Source organism: Glycine soja, chromosome 7 (assembly GCF_004193775.1).
Source record: "Glycine soja cultivar W05 chromosome 7, ASM419377v2, whole genome shotgun sequence".
Lineage (NCBI taxonomy): Eukaryota > Viridiplantae > Streptophyta > Magnoliopsida > Fabales > Fabaceae > Glycine > Glycine soja.
In genome coordinates this window covers 36,737,109-36,751,894 of record NC_041008.1, presented here as the reverse complement: position 1 = coordinate 36,751,894, position 14,786 = coordinate 36,737,109, and the positions used below count along the sequence as shown (strand labels likewise).

General features: G+C 34.8%; 1 protein-coding gene across 1 annotated transcript; it reads left to right on the top strand.

The window, feature by feature from the left end:
- The first annotated feature begins 6,384 nt into the window (after positions 1–6,384).
- On the top strand, positions 6,385–7,076 carry LOC114420639. The gene is made up of 2 exons (XM_028386484.1): positions 6,385–6,867; positions 6,951–7,076. The coding sequence occupies exons 1-2, from the start codon at positions 6,385–6,387 to the stop codon at positions 7,074–7,076; spliced, it is 609 nt and encodes a 202-aa protein (XP_028242285.1).
- Positions 7,077–14,786: the final 7,710 nt, after the last annotated feature.

Sequence of the window (14,786 nt, the reverse complement as noted above, 5' to 3'; positions counted from 1 at the left end):
TGAATTTAAGGAGTTCCGTTATTGGTAATCAATTACACACCAATGGTAATCGATTACAACCTTTAAATTCAAATTTCAAAACCCTTTTTAAAAGCTGATTTGTAAACTTGTCTTCTCATAATCGATTACACTGCTTGGTAATCAATTACCAGAGCCTTTGATCTCTTGAAAACAATTTTGTTTGAGGCCTTATCTTTTTCTTGATCTTTGTTTGCTTGACCTTGAATTAATCTTGAAGCAATGCTTAACATTTGAATGTTTGTTGAAGTAACCTTGTAAGCGACCTTATTTGATTCTACTTTGCCATCATCAAAATCCTATATTCATACATTCACATAGATAACCTTGGTCGTTTAGCCTAAGTAATTTGTGGGTGAACTAAGTATAAAAATTGTTTGTTGTGGAAGTAGGTTAACATTTCTATTAACAAATAGGGAATTTCTAAGTAAATGCCCAAGTATTTGTTACTTCTTGGGTTGAAAATATATTTCTTGCTACTTAAGAGTTGATACTTTGGCCACGACTTAGATAACCTTGGCCACATAGCCTAAGTAATTTGTGGGTAAACTAAGTATAAAAATTGTTTACTGTGGAAATAGTAGGTCAACATTTCTATTGGCAGATAGGGAATTTCTAAGTACATGCCCAAGCACTTGTTACTTCTTGGGTTGAAAATATATTTCTCACTACTTAAGAGTTGATACTTTGGTCACGAGTTAGATAACCTTGGCTGCATAGCCTAAGTAATTTGTGGATAAACTAAGCATAAAAATTGTCTACTATGGAAGTAGTAGGTCAACATTTCTATTGGCAAATAAGGAATTTCCAAGTACATGCCCAAGTACTTATTACTGGGTTGAAAATACATTTTTGGCTACTTAAGAATTGATACTTTGGCCACCACTTAGATAACCTTGGGCACATAGCCTACAAAATTTGTGGGTAAACTAAGTATAAAAATTGTCTGTGCAATATCCTATCTCCTTTTCCTTTTAAATTTTGTCATTGTTTTTTGATTTTTTATAGGTTCTGGACTATGGTTTTAAATTTGATCATTTTACAAGAAAACCAAGTTTAGATCTTTGAAACAAATTTTATTCAAGTTGATTATTCAAATTGGAAGGTTTCATTTCAAAAAATATAGGTTTCCACATTCAGAAACAACTTTAGAGTTATATGAATCAAGGAATTGGCTTCGAATAGTTTCCAGAAACACCATTTAAAATACAAATTTGAAAAATAAGCTTTTGAACATGTGTACAACATTTGTTTAACTTAAGATTATTCAAGCGAATGAAACATTGAGCAAATAATATCAAATAAGTTTTAGTAAATATGCTACATATTATCTGAAGTAATAATAATAATACTAACAATAACAATAATAAATACTTGAAAACACAATTAATTTTGGTTGTTTGTAAATTGTAATATATCTAGTTTGTATGTTGTTAATCATTGTTTTGATCCTCCATGAATTCCTCATTCGAAGCGACATCGGTGGCAGGCTGCATATTTGTAGTGGTTGGATCTGATAAAGTTTCTGCAAAAGTTGAATCCTGAACTTGGTTTTTTATCCTTGAAATCAATGATGTTGTAGGTTCAGGTTGTTTAAACATGGAAACAACATTTTCTTTCAGGGCAAATTCAGCAGTTATCTTTTCTTGCCTCTAATAAGTGAAATGAAATATTATTTATTAAAATGATGCATCCATAAGATTTCTTTGTTATGGCATATTTCAATGACATTAAAGAAACCTTGACAATCAAGAATAGTTGATAGTGAACCTCTTTCTACTCCAAACAACAATTCCTTCCCAATAAGAGATTTCAGCAGTATAGGAGGATCCTGTACCCAAAAAAGTAATTTTAACATATATAAACACACACTAGAAGTATCTTTTTGGTTGTTTAGAATTTAATTTAATTTAAAACTTAAATTTATTTTTGACACCTGAATTTTAGAAACAACTTCTGCACATTGGAGTCAGTTAGCTTGAAGGCAACATTAGCAGATCCATCTACACTTGAACCTTAATGCAACAACTCAAGATAGTCTAATAATGCCCAAATTATTTGCAAGGAATACAATGTATTTTTCAAATAGTCGCAAATAAATATGACTTACTAAATGCATGGTTTTTATTCTTCCATTCTTGTTGAGTGTAGGAATGCTTTAAATGTTTTTTTTCCTTGTTTTGATGAGGATATACAAATTAGTTATGTTTAAGTGAGTCAACTATACTTAACTCATCATGGTTTGGTAGGTTTAATAGGTCGACTAACAAGTTGACTCACTTAATTTTAAAAAAATAAAAAATACACAATGTATAAGAAAAATACAAAAAAATAGAAAAACATAAATAAAATAAGATCAACAATATAATTATTCATAACAACAAATTCAATGAAATGAGTAGACAAAATTTTTACTTCACATCATTGTTTGGTGTGTTAAATTAAACTAATCAAATTTTGAAGTATGCCATATTTAAGTTAGATAACTTTTGGGGTTGAGGAACGTAACAAATGGTCCATGGATCCAATAAATTTACAAGATATAAAAATAATTAGTGGTTTTTTTAATCAGAAACTGTAGAGTTTCAAGTTAAAAGATAAGATGCATGCACATTGGAAATTAAATTTTTATCACTAAGGTTTAGGTGACTTAAATGCAAAGTAGAAGATTACTTTTTACTAGATAAACCTTAGTTGAATGAATGCATTGAAAGTTGTTTTTATTTCAACTTCCAAGAGAACTTATTTATTATAGTTGGTTACAATCTTCACTATAAATAGAGAAGAGAATTAGTGGATAAACACAACATATGTAGAGAGAGTGCGACAGAAAAGAAATTGTGATACAAAGTCACTTTGTTGAGAGAAAGATGTTTTTGTATAAGAGTGTTATCATTTCTTGTAATCATTGAGTGGGGTATTCGGGTTTGTGGAGTGATATACTATTTGAGGTGGGTTACAATCTTGTAATCATTTTTGTGATAGTGAAATACTTTTTGAGACGATTCCGTGGACGTAATCAAGAGGTATCAGACCATGTTTAATTCTTGTGTTTGTTATTATTTTTCTACGGTGTAATCTTTGTTGTGTTCTCACGATCCTTTGTGGGTGTGAGTAATTTATTTGAGGGAGTATTGATTACCCAACACTAACGGGTGGTTTTAATAGGTCATCTTAATTATTATTTTTTAAAATGAAATGTGCGCTACTAGAGTCAACCTAATTCACTTTTTTACACGAAAAATTCTAGAATACAGATTAGGAATCCATAAACCAAATAGAGAAAGACAATATGAGAATTACATATATTATGTTGGATATACCAGTAAACGAATGGTGCCTGTAGGAACTCCCTTCATCTAAGGGAAATGCTAGGTGCACCCAGCAATATTGTTGGTGCACCCAGCAATTTATTGAAAGGACCATTTTGCCCTTCATTTAAAAACTTAAAAAGATTTTTTTTCCCCTCTTTCGGAAGCATTCTAACTTCTTCACTTCTCTCTTCCGCAAAAGCATTCTAACTTCTTCTCTTCTCTCTTCCGCGATGAGCCTCGGTGGTGGTGGTCTTCTTCTCCGCGAGCCTTCTCCGCGAGCCCGCTGCTTGTTTTTCCCTTGGACCCATTTGCATTCGAGGTAGGTGCCTGTAACCTTCCTTTGGTTTTGTTATGCACTATAGTTGTACCATTTAGGGTAGGTTAGTGGAACCTTAGTGGAACCTTAGGGTAGAAGACGTCGGAAAAAATGGGAAAAAGGTGGTTACGGTGGCACCTTCCGAAAGATCCGTTTCAGGTTCTTCCGGAACTTCCGGAAGAACGTGTTCCGGAAGATTTCCAGAAGAAGGGTTCTTCCGGAAGTAATGAAACGTCTTTCGGAAAGCTTCCGGAACACCTCTTCCAGAAGAAGTAGTTCTTCCGGAAAATTTCCGGAAGAAGGGTTCTTCCGGATGACCTTTCAGTGCTTCCGAAAGCACTTTCCAGAAGACCCCTTCTTCCGGAAAGTTTCCGGAAGAACTAATTTTTCCGGAAGTTAGTTTTTTTTTTTAACAGAAAAAGTTAATGTATTTTATTTATAAATAAAGTTGGTTATTTGTATAAATTATGTTGGTTATTTTTGTTAATTGTTTTTGTTTATTTTTTATATCATTTTAGTTGAGTATTTTACTAATTATTTAATTTTAAATTAGTTATGTATTTTTTTATAAATGAAGTAATTTATTTTTGTAAATAAAGTTGTGTGATTTGAATTTTTTTTTAAATACTAATTATTTTTTATATATGATATAAATTAAGTTGTGTATGTTTTGAAATTTTTTTCCCATTTTTGTTTTATTTTTATATATAATTTTAGTTGTGTATGTTTACTAATTTTAGTTGTATTTTTTTTTCTATAAATAAACTTTTTTATTTTATTATAAATAAAGTTGTTTATTTTATTATAAATGAAGTATTTTTTTTATAAATGAAGTTGTTTATTTTTTTTTTTAAATTAAGTTGTGGATGTTTAATAATTAATTATTTGTACATTAGTTGTGGTTTTTTATAAATGAAGTTTTTTTTTAAATTAAGTTGTGGATGTTTAGTAATTAATTGTTTTTATATTAGTTGTGTTTTTTTATAAATGAAGTTGTTTATTTTTTTTAAATTAAGTTGTGGATGTGTACTAAATAATTTAGTTGTGTTTTTTTTATAAATGAAGTTTTTTAATTTTTTTTTTAAATTAAGTTGTGAATGTTTAGTAATTAATTATTTTTATATTAGTTGTGTTTTTTTATAAATGAAGTTGTTTATTTTTTTTAAAATTAAGTTGTGGATGTTTACTAAATAATTTAGTTGTGTTTTTTTTATAAATGAAGTTTTTTAAATTTTTTTTTAAATTAAGTTGTGGATGTTTACTAATTAATTTTTATTACATTAGTTGTGTTTTTTTTATAAATGAAGTTGTTTTATTTTAGTCTTATTTGATTTATATTAGTCTTATTTGTTTATAAATAAACTTGTTTTATTTTTATAAAGAAAGTTGTGTATATTTTGACCGAAAAAAATATGTGTTTGACTTGATTTGCAAATCATGACTAGAACACGAGGTTTAGGTCGTGCCATAGGTAGACTTGTAGACAGAGATAGACATGATGACCATGATGCAGCTGATGTTCCCGAGAGGCGTAGGCCTACTGCCTCAGCCCGTAGGCAACAGGTTCATCAGATGACTGCTGATGCACGTGATATGGCTGAGGACGTTGTTGACATGACTGACGATGTCCCTGATCTGGTTGAGGAGGCACCTGAGATGTGTGCGGACGTACAGGGTGCTGATGGTGCTGAGGGGTCAGATGCTGATGATGATACTAAGGGATTCCCTGGTGGGCCACGTGACCCATCAGTACTGGCATCATTTGTGGACCATGTTGCACATGCTATTTGGAGTGGACAGGTATTTTAATTTGTTAATTATTTATCATTGTTGATTTGTTTGTCATTATTTTTTTTTAATAATTGTATAATTTGTACTTCAAATCAGGAACGTCCTGATTTGAAGTTGGTGTCACATGGGAGGAAGGTGACATTGATTGGGAGGTCAGTGCCTGAGATTGAAGGACTGGTTGCTGCCACTGGATTAAGTCCACTGATCGATTATTTAGTTGTTACTGGCGATCCTGGACTAATATCCGCATTTGTGGAGAGGTGGCACGGCGAGACCAGCACCTTCCACCTTTCGGTAGGAGAGTTGACGATCACATTGGATGATGTGTCATCACTCCTTCATTTGCCCATCACTGGCACGTTGCACAGTTTTCATGCTCTTTCTACGAAGGAGGCGAGATTTTTGCTGACAGAGTTGCTTGAGGTATCTGTCGAGGAGGCTAGAGCCGAGACAACACTGACATGTGGGGCATATGTACGGCTAGGATGGGTTCGAGACATTTGTGAGATGAGATGTCAGGCCCGGCGGTGGATTGTAGCAGCTCGTGCTTATTTGCTGCACCTAGTCGATTGCACTCTTTTTGCTAATAAGAGTGCAACATACGTGCATGTGGTTCACCTAGATGCTTTTCTTGACCTCGCTCAGAGTGGTGGTTATGCTTGGGGAGTTGCCGCGCTGATTCATATGTATGACCAGTTAGATGAGGCTTCTAGGACCACCACACGATAGCTTGCGGGGTACCTGACTCTATTACAGGTAAATTTTGTGTTTTTTAATATGTTATGTTCGATTATGATTTAAACATGTTTTTATGTTATGTTAACCTCATTTTTTGTGTAGTGCTGGATCTATGAGCACTTCCCTAGTGTGCACCAATGCGTGACAGATGATACATACTAGGAGACGTCCCCACGTGCTTCCCGGTGGTTGACGTCGAAGGCGCACATGAAGGGAATCACAGGAGCACCTTATAGGGCACGTTGTGATGCTTTGACCGTCACAGATGTGTCCTGGTTGTCGTACACAGAGCATCGGGGGGTTAGGGCCTTTAAGTTGATTTCATCATTCCAGGGTCAGTTGAGATGGGATCCTATGGTGGTCACAACTCGACCAGAGAGGGTGGTACGGCAATTTGGTTACATCCAGAGCATCCCTCCGCCGCCTATTAGTGCTCGATTGTCACACGATGATATAGATGACAGGTGGATGCATTTTGCGGAGCACGTACTACCTGCGGGTGAGCTTTGTCTAGTGCCTGGGCAGGTATCTGCGGATTACATGGAGTGGTTTTTCCGCATATCTCACCCATTCATGATACTGACCCAGGCAGGTGACCAGCAGAGAGATGCACCAGCTGCAGACCCTGAGGAGTACATACAGCCGCCCAGCCCCCAGGTTCCAGTGGCATTTGACCCCCCTCCACATGTGGTAAGATTTTTTGCGCGTTTAATGTTTGATGAGTTGTTATTTATTTTAAATTTTATAATAAATATTTTTAATGGTTGTCACAGGATGATTACGACGGATATGAGGCGAATGCACAGAGGTTGGAGTGTGTGCTCAACCTTAGGATGGTCACTGCAGGCACAGAGTATGCAGGACTGTCTGACGATCGCCAGAGGGGGAGCCAGTGCTGATGAAAGTGTTAGGGCTCGTCAGAGACGCCGCACGGAGCATTGATTATTGTATTTATTTTTTGTCTTGTAGTTGACATGAATTTTTGTAATTATTACAGTTTTTTGTTTAATATAGTTGACTTGTTTTGCACAGTTTATTATTTTATGATATTAACTGACGTATGGATTCTGATTCCGATCATGGTCCTTAAGCGAAGTTTTGGAGTGTTTTAAATTTATTTTTAAAAAAAGTGAACCTAAAATCATGAGTTTTGTTTGTAAGAATTACATTAAAAATAACATGTTTGAGATTTTTTTCCGTGGGTGTGCGAGTGCCGTAAGACAATGGAGGGCCGCTATTTGTCATGTTTGGACGTCAAAGAACCCAAAAAAATTATTTCTGTTCCCCGGTTCCATCAAATAACACCTAAAAACAAAGCCAAAAAAATAGGAAAGAGACCCTTTTTCATGTTCAAGTACCCATGTTTGGGATTTTTTCCGTGGGTGTGCGAGTGCCGTAAGACAATGGAGGGCCGCTATTTGTCATGTTTGGACGTCAAAGAACCCAAAAAAATTATTTCCGTTCCCCGATTCCATTAAATAACACCTTAAAACAAAGCCAGAAAATCCAAAAAAATAGGAAAGAGACCCTTTTTCATGTTCAAGGACCCATGTTTGGGATTTTTTTCCGTGGGTGTGCGAGTGCCGTAAGACAATGGAGGGCCGCTATTTCTCATGTTTGGACGTCAAAGAACCCAAAAAAATTATTCCCGTTCCCCAGTTCCATCAAATAGCACCTAAAAACAAAGCCAGAAAATCCAAAAAAATAGGAAAGAGACCCTTTTTCATATTCAAGTACCCATGTTTGAGATTTTTTTTCGTGGGTGTGCGAGTGCCGTAAGACAATGGAGGGCCTCTATTTCTCATGTTTGGACGTCAAAAAACCCAAAAAAATTATTCCCGTTCCCTGTTTCCGTCAAATAAAACCTAAAAACAAAGCCAGAAAATCCAAAAAAAAAAAGGAATCCGACCCTTCTAACAATTAAAATAAATTATCCTTGGACCATTGAAACAACACATTCAACTTTATTATGGTATTTAAACACGCTGTAAACAGATAAAGGTTACATCAACGAAAAAGAAAAAAAATAAACATTGCATTCAGTTGTTTAGCGATGTCCCAGTGACCTCGTCTTCGATTTTCACAACATATTTAGTAAAGACAGCTAAAATTTCTATTGGTTCATATTTTTTCCAGTAGTTAGATTGTACTAACACCTTCAGCAGTTCTTCATTGGTCCTCAGCTCATTTATTTCATATTTTATAAGCGTATCTGAATACTCAAAGCGAGCTGGTTGGCGGAAAAACAATCGTCTTACCATTTGTGATTCGTGAATTCCAAGAGGGGGAATCCCTTTAGGTGCAACTTGCTTTATTAAATTCTTCAGTTCATCGATGGTACATGTTGAAGGAATTTGAAATTTCTTAGGATTTTTTCCTGTGAACGCGCATCCAACAAATTTGTTCTGCGGTGGCATGTTCCATTTCCCGTTGTAATACAGGATCGCGTCATGAGTACGGGGCATAGTGCGTTGAAGTAAGTTTATTATTCCATCTGGTGTTCTTCCAATGGTGCATAATAACTCAATCGGACCAACACAAGAAAATTGATCATTACACATTAACATTGTGTTGACATCGTCATCATTTATCAATTTCATACACTGAAAGCGAATTTGGTTACCTGTATCGGTGATTGGCTTCCGGTAGTGACTTTCATCCAAAAATTGTTTGTCGGATAGCTGAAGGGTATTGTGTATTCTGGTTTTTAGGCTTGCAAAATCACAACTGTTTGGTACTCGAATGGGCACCGGAGTTGAAGTTTGGAAGTAAACGCCAGTATCATTGTGAATAATTGATCCATTTGGAAAAATGAAATTCAACCTTAAGTTGACAATCGTTTGACTGCTAGTTTCTCCTAAAAATGTCATACTTTGTGTATCAATTGGGAGACTATTTGAAAGCAAGATAATGTGTGATTTATTAGCCGTGTCTGCTATATATATAGATGGTTGTGACCGAGCGATTGCTTCACTTTGTTTACAAAAAAATAGACACGCATGAACATGTTTCGTGTTTACGTTTCCTTCAGAATGTGTAGTCAAGTCAGTCAATGTGTTGTCGCGCTCAAACTTTAATACGCATGCATGCCATTATGTGTTGTCAATTATGACAATGATGTATGCTACACGCATTAATGATTTTTGTTTGACCAACAATTTTTTTTGCTTAACCAAACGAGTACTTAATAATATTAATTGGTTAGTAATGGGTTACAACAAATTATATCGTATAATGAATACAATTACATAAACAATGCATGTTTAGTCTTCATTTAGGTCGACATATTGTCTTTTGAATGACATCAAGCTTGTGTATTGCTACATTCTACTAATATATGGAGTTGTCCACTGCTTTGCTTGAGAATAACAATTGCATGACCACAAAAACGCTGGAGGCGGTAAGGGACAATGGTCTTTCAAATAAACCTGTTGTACATGAACCAAGATTATATCATGCGGTGACTGGTCAAATGAACCAGCGAAGTCATTGCATAATTGTTATACTAACTATATTCAATGTACCTGAACAAAATGATTTCCAAACACGTGACCGACACATTTCATGCGGTGCCCAGAAGAATCAGGTGGTGGTTGACTTCTAAGAGGGAAAAATGTCATGTTTTGTTGTCGGGACAACGATACAAGGATTACGTTATACCGTGATGCAATCACATATCTCATCTTCGTTATATCCATCCACTTGTCCACACTAACCTGAATTAACCAAACATACACATGTAAGTAATTTAAAGTTTGTTATTAAAAAAATTAACCTAAAAACATACCTTCAAAAACCCATCAACAAGTAAGGACAACTTTAATTGTTCAAATCTCTCTATGCCACTAAAGAGGTTCATGTACTCATGCGACCACCTGCCAAGTTCTTTAATCAATTCATTATGCACTAGCGGCCACGAATCTTCCCCCATACCTAATAAAGCGGCAATGGACCGATATCCACAATTACCGTCCACTTTCACATCCACAACGTCACGAATGAAACCTTGAATGAATGGCGCAAATTGATCCAACATCAGGATGATCCTTGTTGGCTGAGGCGGTTCAGAACATGATGCACTACGTTTGACTGGAGAGTTGCTGCTTTGAACAGACTGAAAAGCATCAACATACTCCCAGTAAGACGGATCACGCTTTGTGGATCTTTGACTTCTTTTCATCGGTTTCTTCGGTGCACCTTTAGTGTTGACCTTTGACAGAGGAGGGCACATAGAGTTATGATCAGGATATGCAATTTCTTGGAGTTTACTCTTCATAGTTACTTTGCCAGATACATCAAGTTCATCAAACCTTTTAGATATGGTCTCTATCTCTTCCTTGATGCTAACTTCCGTCTCACATAACCCTTGGTCTGAAAAGCAAAGTCTCCTCCAGAAAATATGGACTGACTCCAATGGGATGCTGCCAGCAGTATACCTAGAAAGCTCACATGCACAAGGAAGACCGTGCGTGCTTCTCATCACACAACCACAAGAAGAGGGATTGTTGCCGAGATAACATAGACGGTCAACCTCAGAAGCAATTTGATTTAAAGCGTCCCTTGAAACCATCCTAAGAAGCCTCTTGTATAAGGTTTTTTTATATACATGTCCAACCACATGCGTACTGGTTTCAAAGGATGCTTTAATTTCGACGTGTTACAGCGTGATCATGTTGTTCATGGCATCCTAAACACTACATAGGTCTCCAACGCTATTTTGTAGTACTCTTTTGAGAGCCCAATGAGTTGATTCAACCCTACATTTAAAATACACAACAAACATAAAAATATAAAACAATTAAATACCATTTATTACTAATCCTTACTAGCAAATAAAATCAGTTCTTAATACCTGTTTGTTGTTGTGTTGCCTAGGTGCATGACCTTATTCGTCCATGCTGTAATAAATTTTTCCTTGTGGGAGATAATCCATGTGTCGTTAACATAGTCAGTGAACATCGGCCAAGGCAAACAAGCAACTTGAAACTTCTGAAGTGACTCATGGAACTGGTGTTCGGACGGACAATCAACCAAAGTACCCCAGTTATCCATTACATAGTCCCACGCATTTTTTTCACTGATTAAAGATTTGCACTTCGCCTTCACATTCTTATCGATATGAAACCTGCACAACAAATTTGTACACTTGGGGAACACAGTTTTCACTGCATTCATCAGTGCTAGGTCTCTGTCAGTGACAATAACAACAGGGAGGCGATCGTTTCTTAAAAATAGGCCTCGAAATCGTTCCAAAGCCCATACAATATTATTAACACGCTCAGCCTCCAGATATGCAAACCCAGCAGAGAATGTCATCACCATTAGTGTCACTCCAACAAAGTCAAGTAGTGGGAGTCTGTACCTGTTTGTTTTGTAGGTACTGTCTATAAAAAACATCAGATGACATGCATTGCATAACTTTACTGCATCTGGGTGACACCAAAACAGATTATGCACCACAACTTCATCCTTTAATCTATGCCAATGAATGTATTGATCACGTTCGAGAAGCTTCATCAGATGCTGCATTTCGGTATTAGCTCATCTTATTGAAGAACGATATGCACTTCTTGCATTGTAAATTTGCTTTATCATGGTGCAACTGTTGGCATTGTGTTCCTTCAACGTTAGCAAGATGTTTTTTGGTTTCACCATCGACTTTGTCATATCAGCAATAATTTTTTTTTCATCCTTAGTCAATCGCCCAGCGTATGGATGTCCAACTAAGGACTTGGCCAATTCATGATTGTTTATCCCACAGATCAACTTCACCATCCAACCTTCCCCTTCATGCACTGGTTTCCCACGAAGCCTGAAGGAACAACCACATTTCCTACTCCCAGTGTCTTTTCTAACGAATTCTTTATTCATACACTTGTATATACCACTCCTTTCACACCCAATTAAGACAAATGAACTTCTTCCTCTGCTACCGGTCTCTGTGTAAGACCTCATAATCACTGCAACAAATTCATTTTCATGGGCAACTGTTCGAGCCCATTGCAAAACATCATCTCGAGTACCGAATACCTACAACGCAACCCAAACATATTAATTTTTATACGAAACATCAATTCAACCAAATGACTCAAATTATCTATGATTACTTGAGACGTATTAAAAGCATTTGAACAATTCACATGTGGTTCATTCACCCCACATTCTTCTTCATTATCATAATCATAATCCATATGAACTTCTTGTGACATCGCATAGTCATACCTCCATTGATCTTCGTCCATCTTAAGGACATGCATCATACACAAGTACATTCAAATTATCATATAACCACATCCAAAAATTTACTACACATTAAATAACAAACATATTAACAGGACATATGCATCATACAAAAGTATATTCAAATTATCATATAACCACATCCACAAATTGACTACATATTAACTAACAAACATATTAACAACTAATACAAATATATTCTAAATTTATAACTACATTATTTACTTAAACAAAACTTAAAACTATAATAAACAACTAATAAAACATTTTTCTACTACAACAAAATACAATTATGTTACCTAAATCATTTAATATTATACCAAATCATTATACCTAATTAAACCAATAATCCACAATTGAATATATATATATATATATATATATATATATATATATATATATATATATATATATATATATATATATATATATATTAAAACAAAAATAAAAAAATCTGTTAATAATGTAACATTCCGGAAGAACTTCTTTCGGAAGTTACTAAGCTCAATTCCGAAAGAAGTAGTTCCGGAAGTGTTTTTCGGAACAACTTCTTCTGGAATGGGCCTTAGTAACTTTCGAAAGAAGTTCTTCCGGAAGTTGCTAAGGCCAATTCCGGAAGAGGTAGTTCTAGAAGTGTCTTTCGGAACAACTTCTTCCGGAAATGGCCTTAGCAACTTCCGGAAGAACTTCTTCTGGAAGTTACTAAGGCCCATTCCGGAAGAAGTTGTTCCGGAAAACACTTCCGGAATTGAGCTTAGTAACTTCTGGAAGAAGTTCTTCCGGAAATCCAACATTCTCATTCCGAAACTTCTTCCTCCTCTAGTTAAAATTTCTTCCAGAAATAGCTTTTTACTGTTTTTCTTCTCTAAAAACTAGTCAGAAAACGCAAAAAATACTCATAAATGCGTACCTCCGACGAAATAGGAAGACCAATGACTAACAAAACTTCAAATACGGAACACCTGCTTCACGGGACCACCAAATCTTCGAATACGGAACACCTACTTCATGGGACCACCAAATCTTCAAAGCTTTTTACGGAAGGATAACAACAACAAGAACATAAAAAACGAAGGATGCAGGTGAAATGGAAGGAATGGAAGCGTGTAAACAGAAAAGGAAGCGCAGTAAATTTAAAGAAAACTACACAGGGGCAAAATCGTCATTACATATGTATTAAATATTATTTTATTTTTACTTATTATTATAAAATGAAATTTATTTTTACTTGACATTGTTATAAAATAATAATTATTTTTTTATTATATATTAACTTTTGTAATACAAATTAAATGTTATCATAATAAATATTTTATATTTTTAATAAAATATACAAATTAATTAATTTTTATGATTTAAATTATACTAAATTGTCACACAAATTAATATTTACATTTACATCCGCGTAAAAAAAAATTATAAATATTAGTCATAATTATGTTCACTAATTATTTATGTATAATAATATTATTTATTTTATAACTTAATTTATTCATTAAAATTAAATAATTACAAAAATACCATTTAAAGAAAAACAATTTCCGGAAGACCCTTCTTTTTGAAGAAGAAGGTTGTCTTACGGAAGAACCTTCTTCCGGAAACATTCCGGAACATGTACTTCTGGAACGTATTCCTGAATTCTTCCGGAATCACACCATCTTCTTCTGGAAGAAGGGTCTTCCGGAAATTTTCCGGAAAAAAGTGTCTTCCAGGATGATTCCAGAAGATGATTCTTCCGGAAAGAGTGTTCGTGAAAGGGCATTTTTGCCTATTCACTATTTGCTGGATGCCCCAACAATATTGTTGGGTGCACGTAGCAACTCCCTTTATCTAATATCAAAATTCTATATCAACAAGGAGGAGGAGGCCCACCCGATAATGTGTATCCTGGATCAAATACTTTTCATTGTGATCAAAAGCCAAATTAATTAAAGCATAACAATTCAGTTTCTCTTTAAACATTATAAACTTTTTTTTTTACTTGTGATTTTTTTTTTTATGTACAACAATGATAATGAGAACCGAATGTAAATTTTAATTATGTATCTATTTTAACTTTCACAATTAGATCGACTCTAATAAAGTTTGGATTTTGACCAGGGACTTATTTAAAATCCCATTTTTTTTAAAAGAATTAAAATAACCTATTAAAACGCCAATTACCCTCTATACCCGGTAAACTTATTGGATTCATGTGGCATTTATTGGTTTCTCAACCCTATAAGTCGCCTAAATTAAATAGGGCATATTTTAAAGTTGATTAGTTTAATTTAATTTAACTTAACACGCCGAACAACAATGTGATGTTCACTTAAACACACACATAAATGTGACGCAAAAACGACGTCGACTTATTCCGTCGTTCGTAT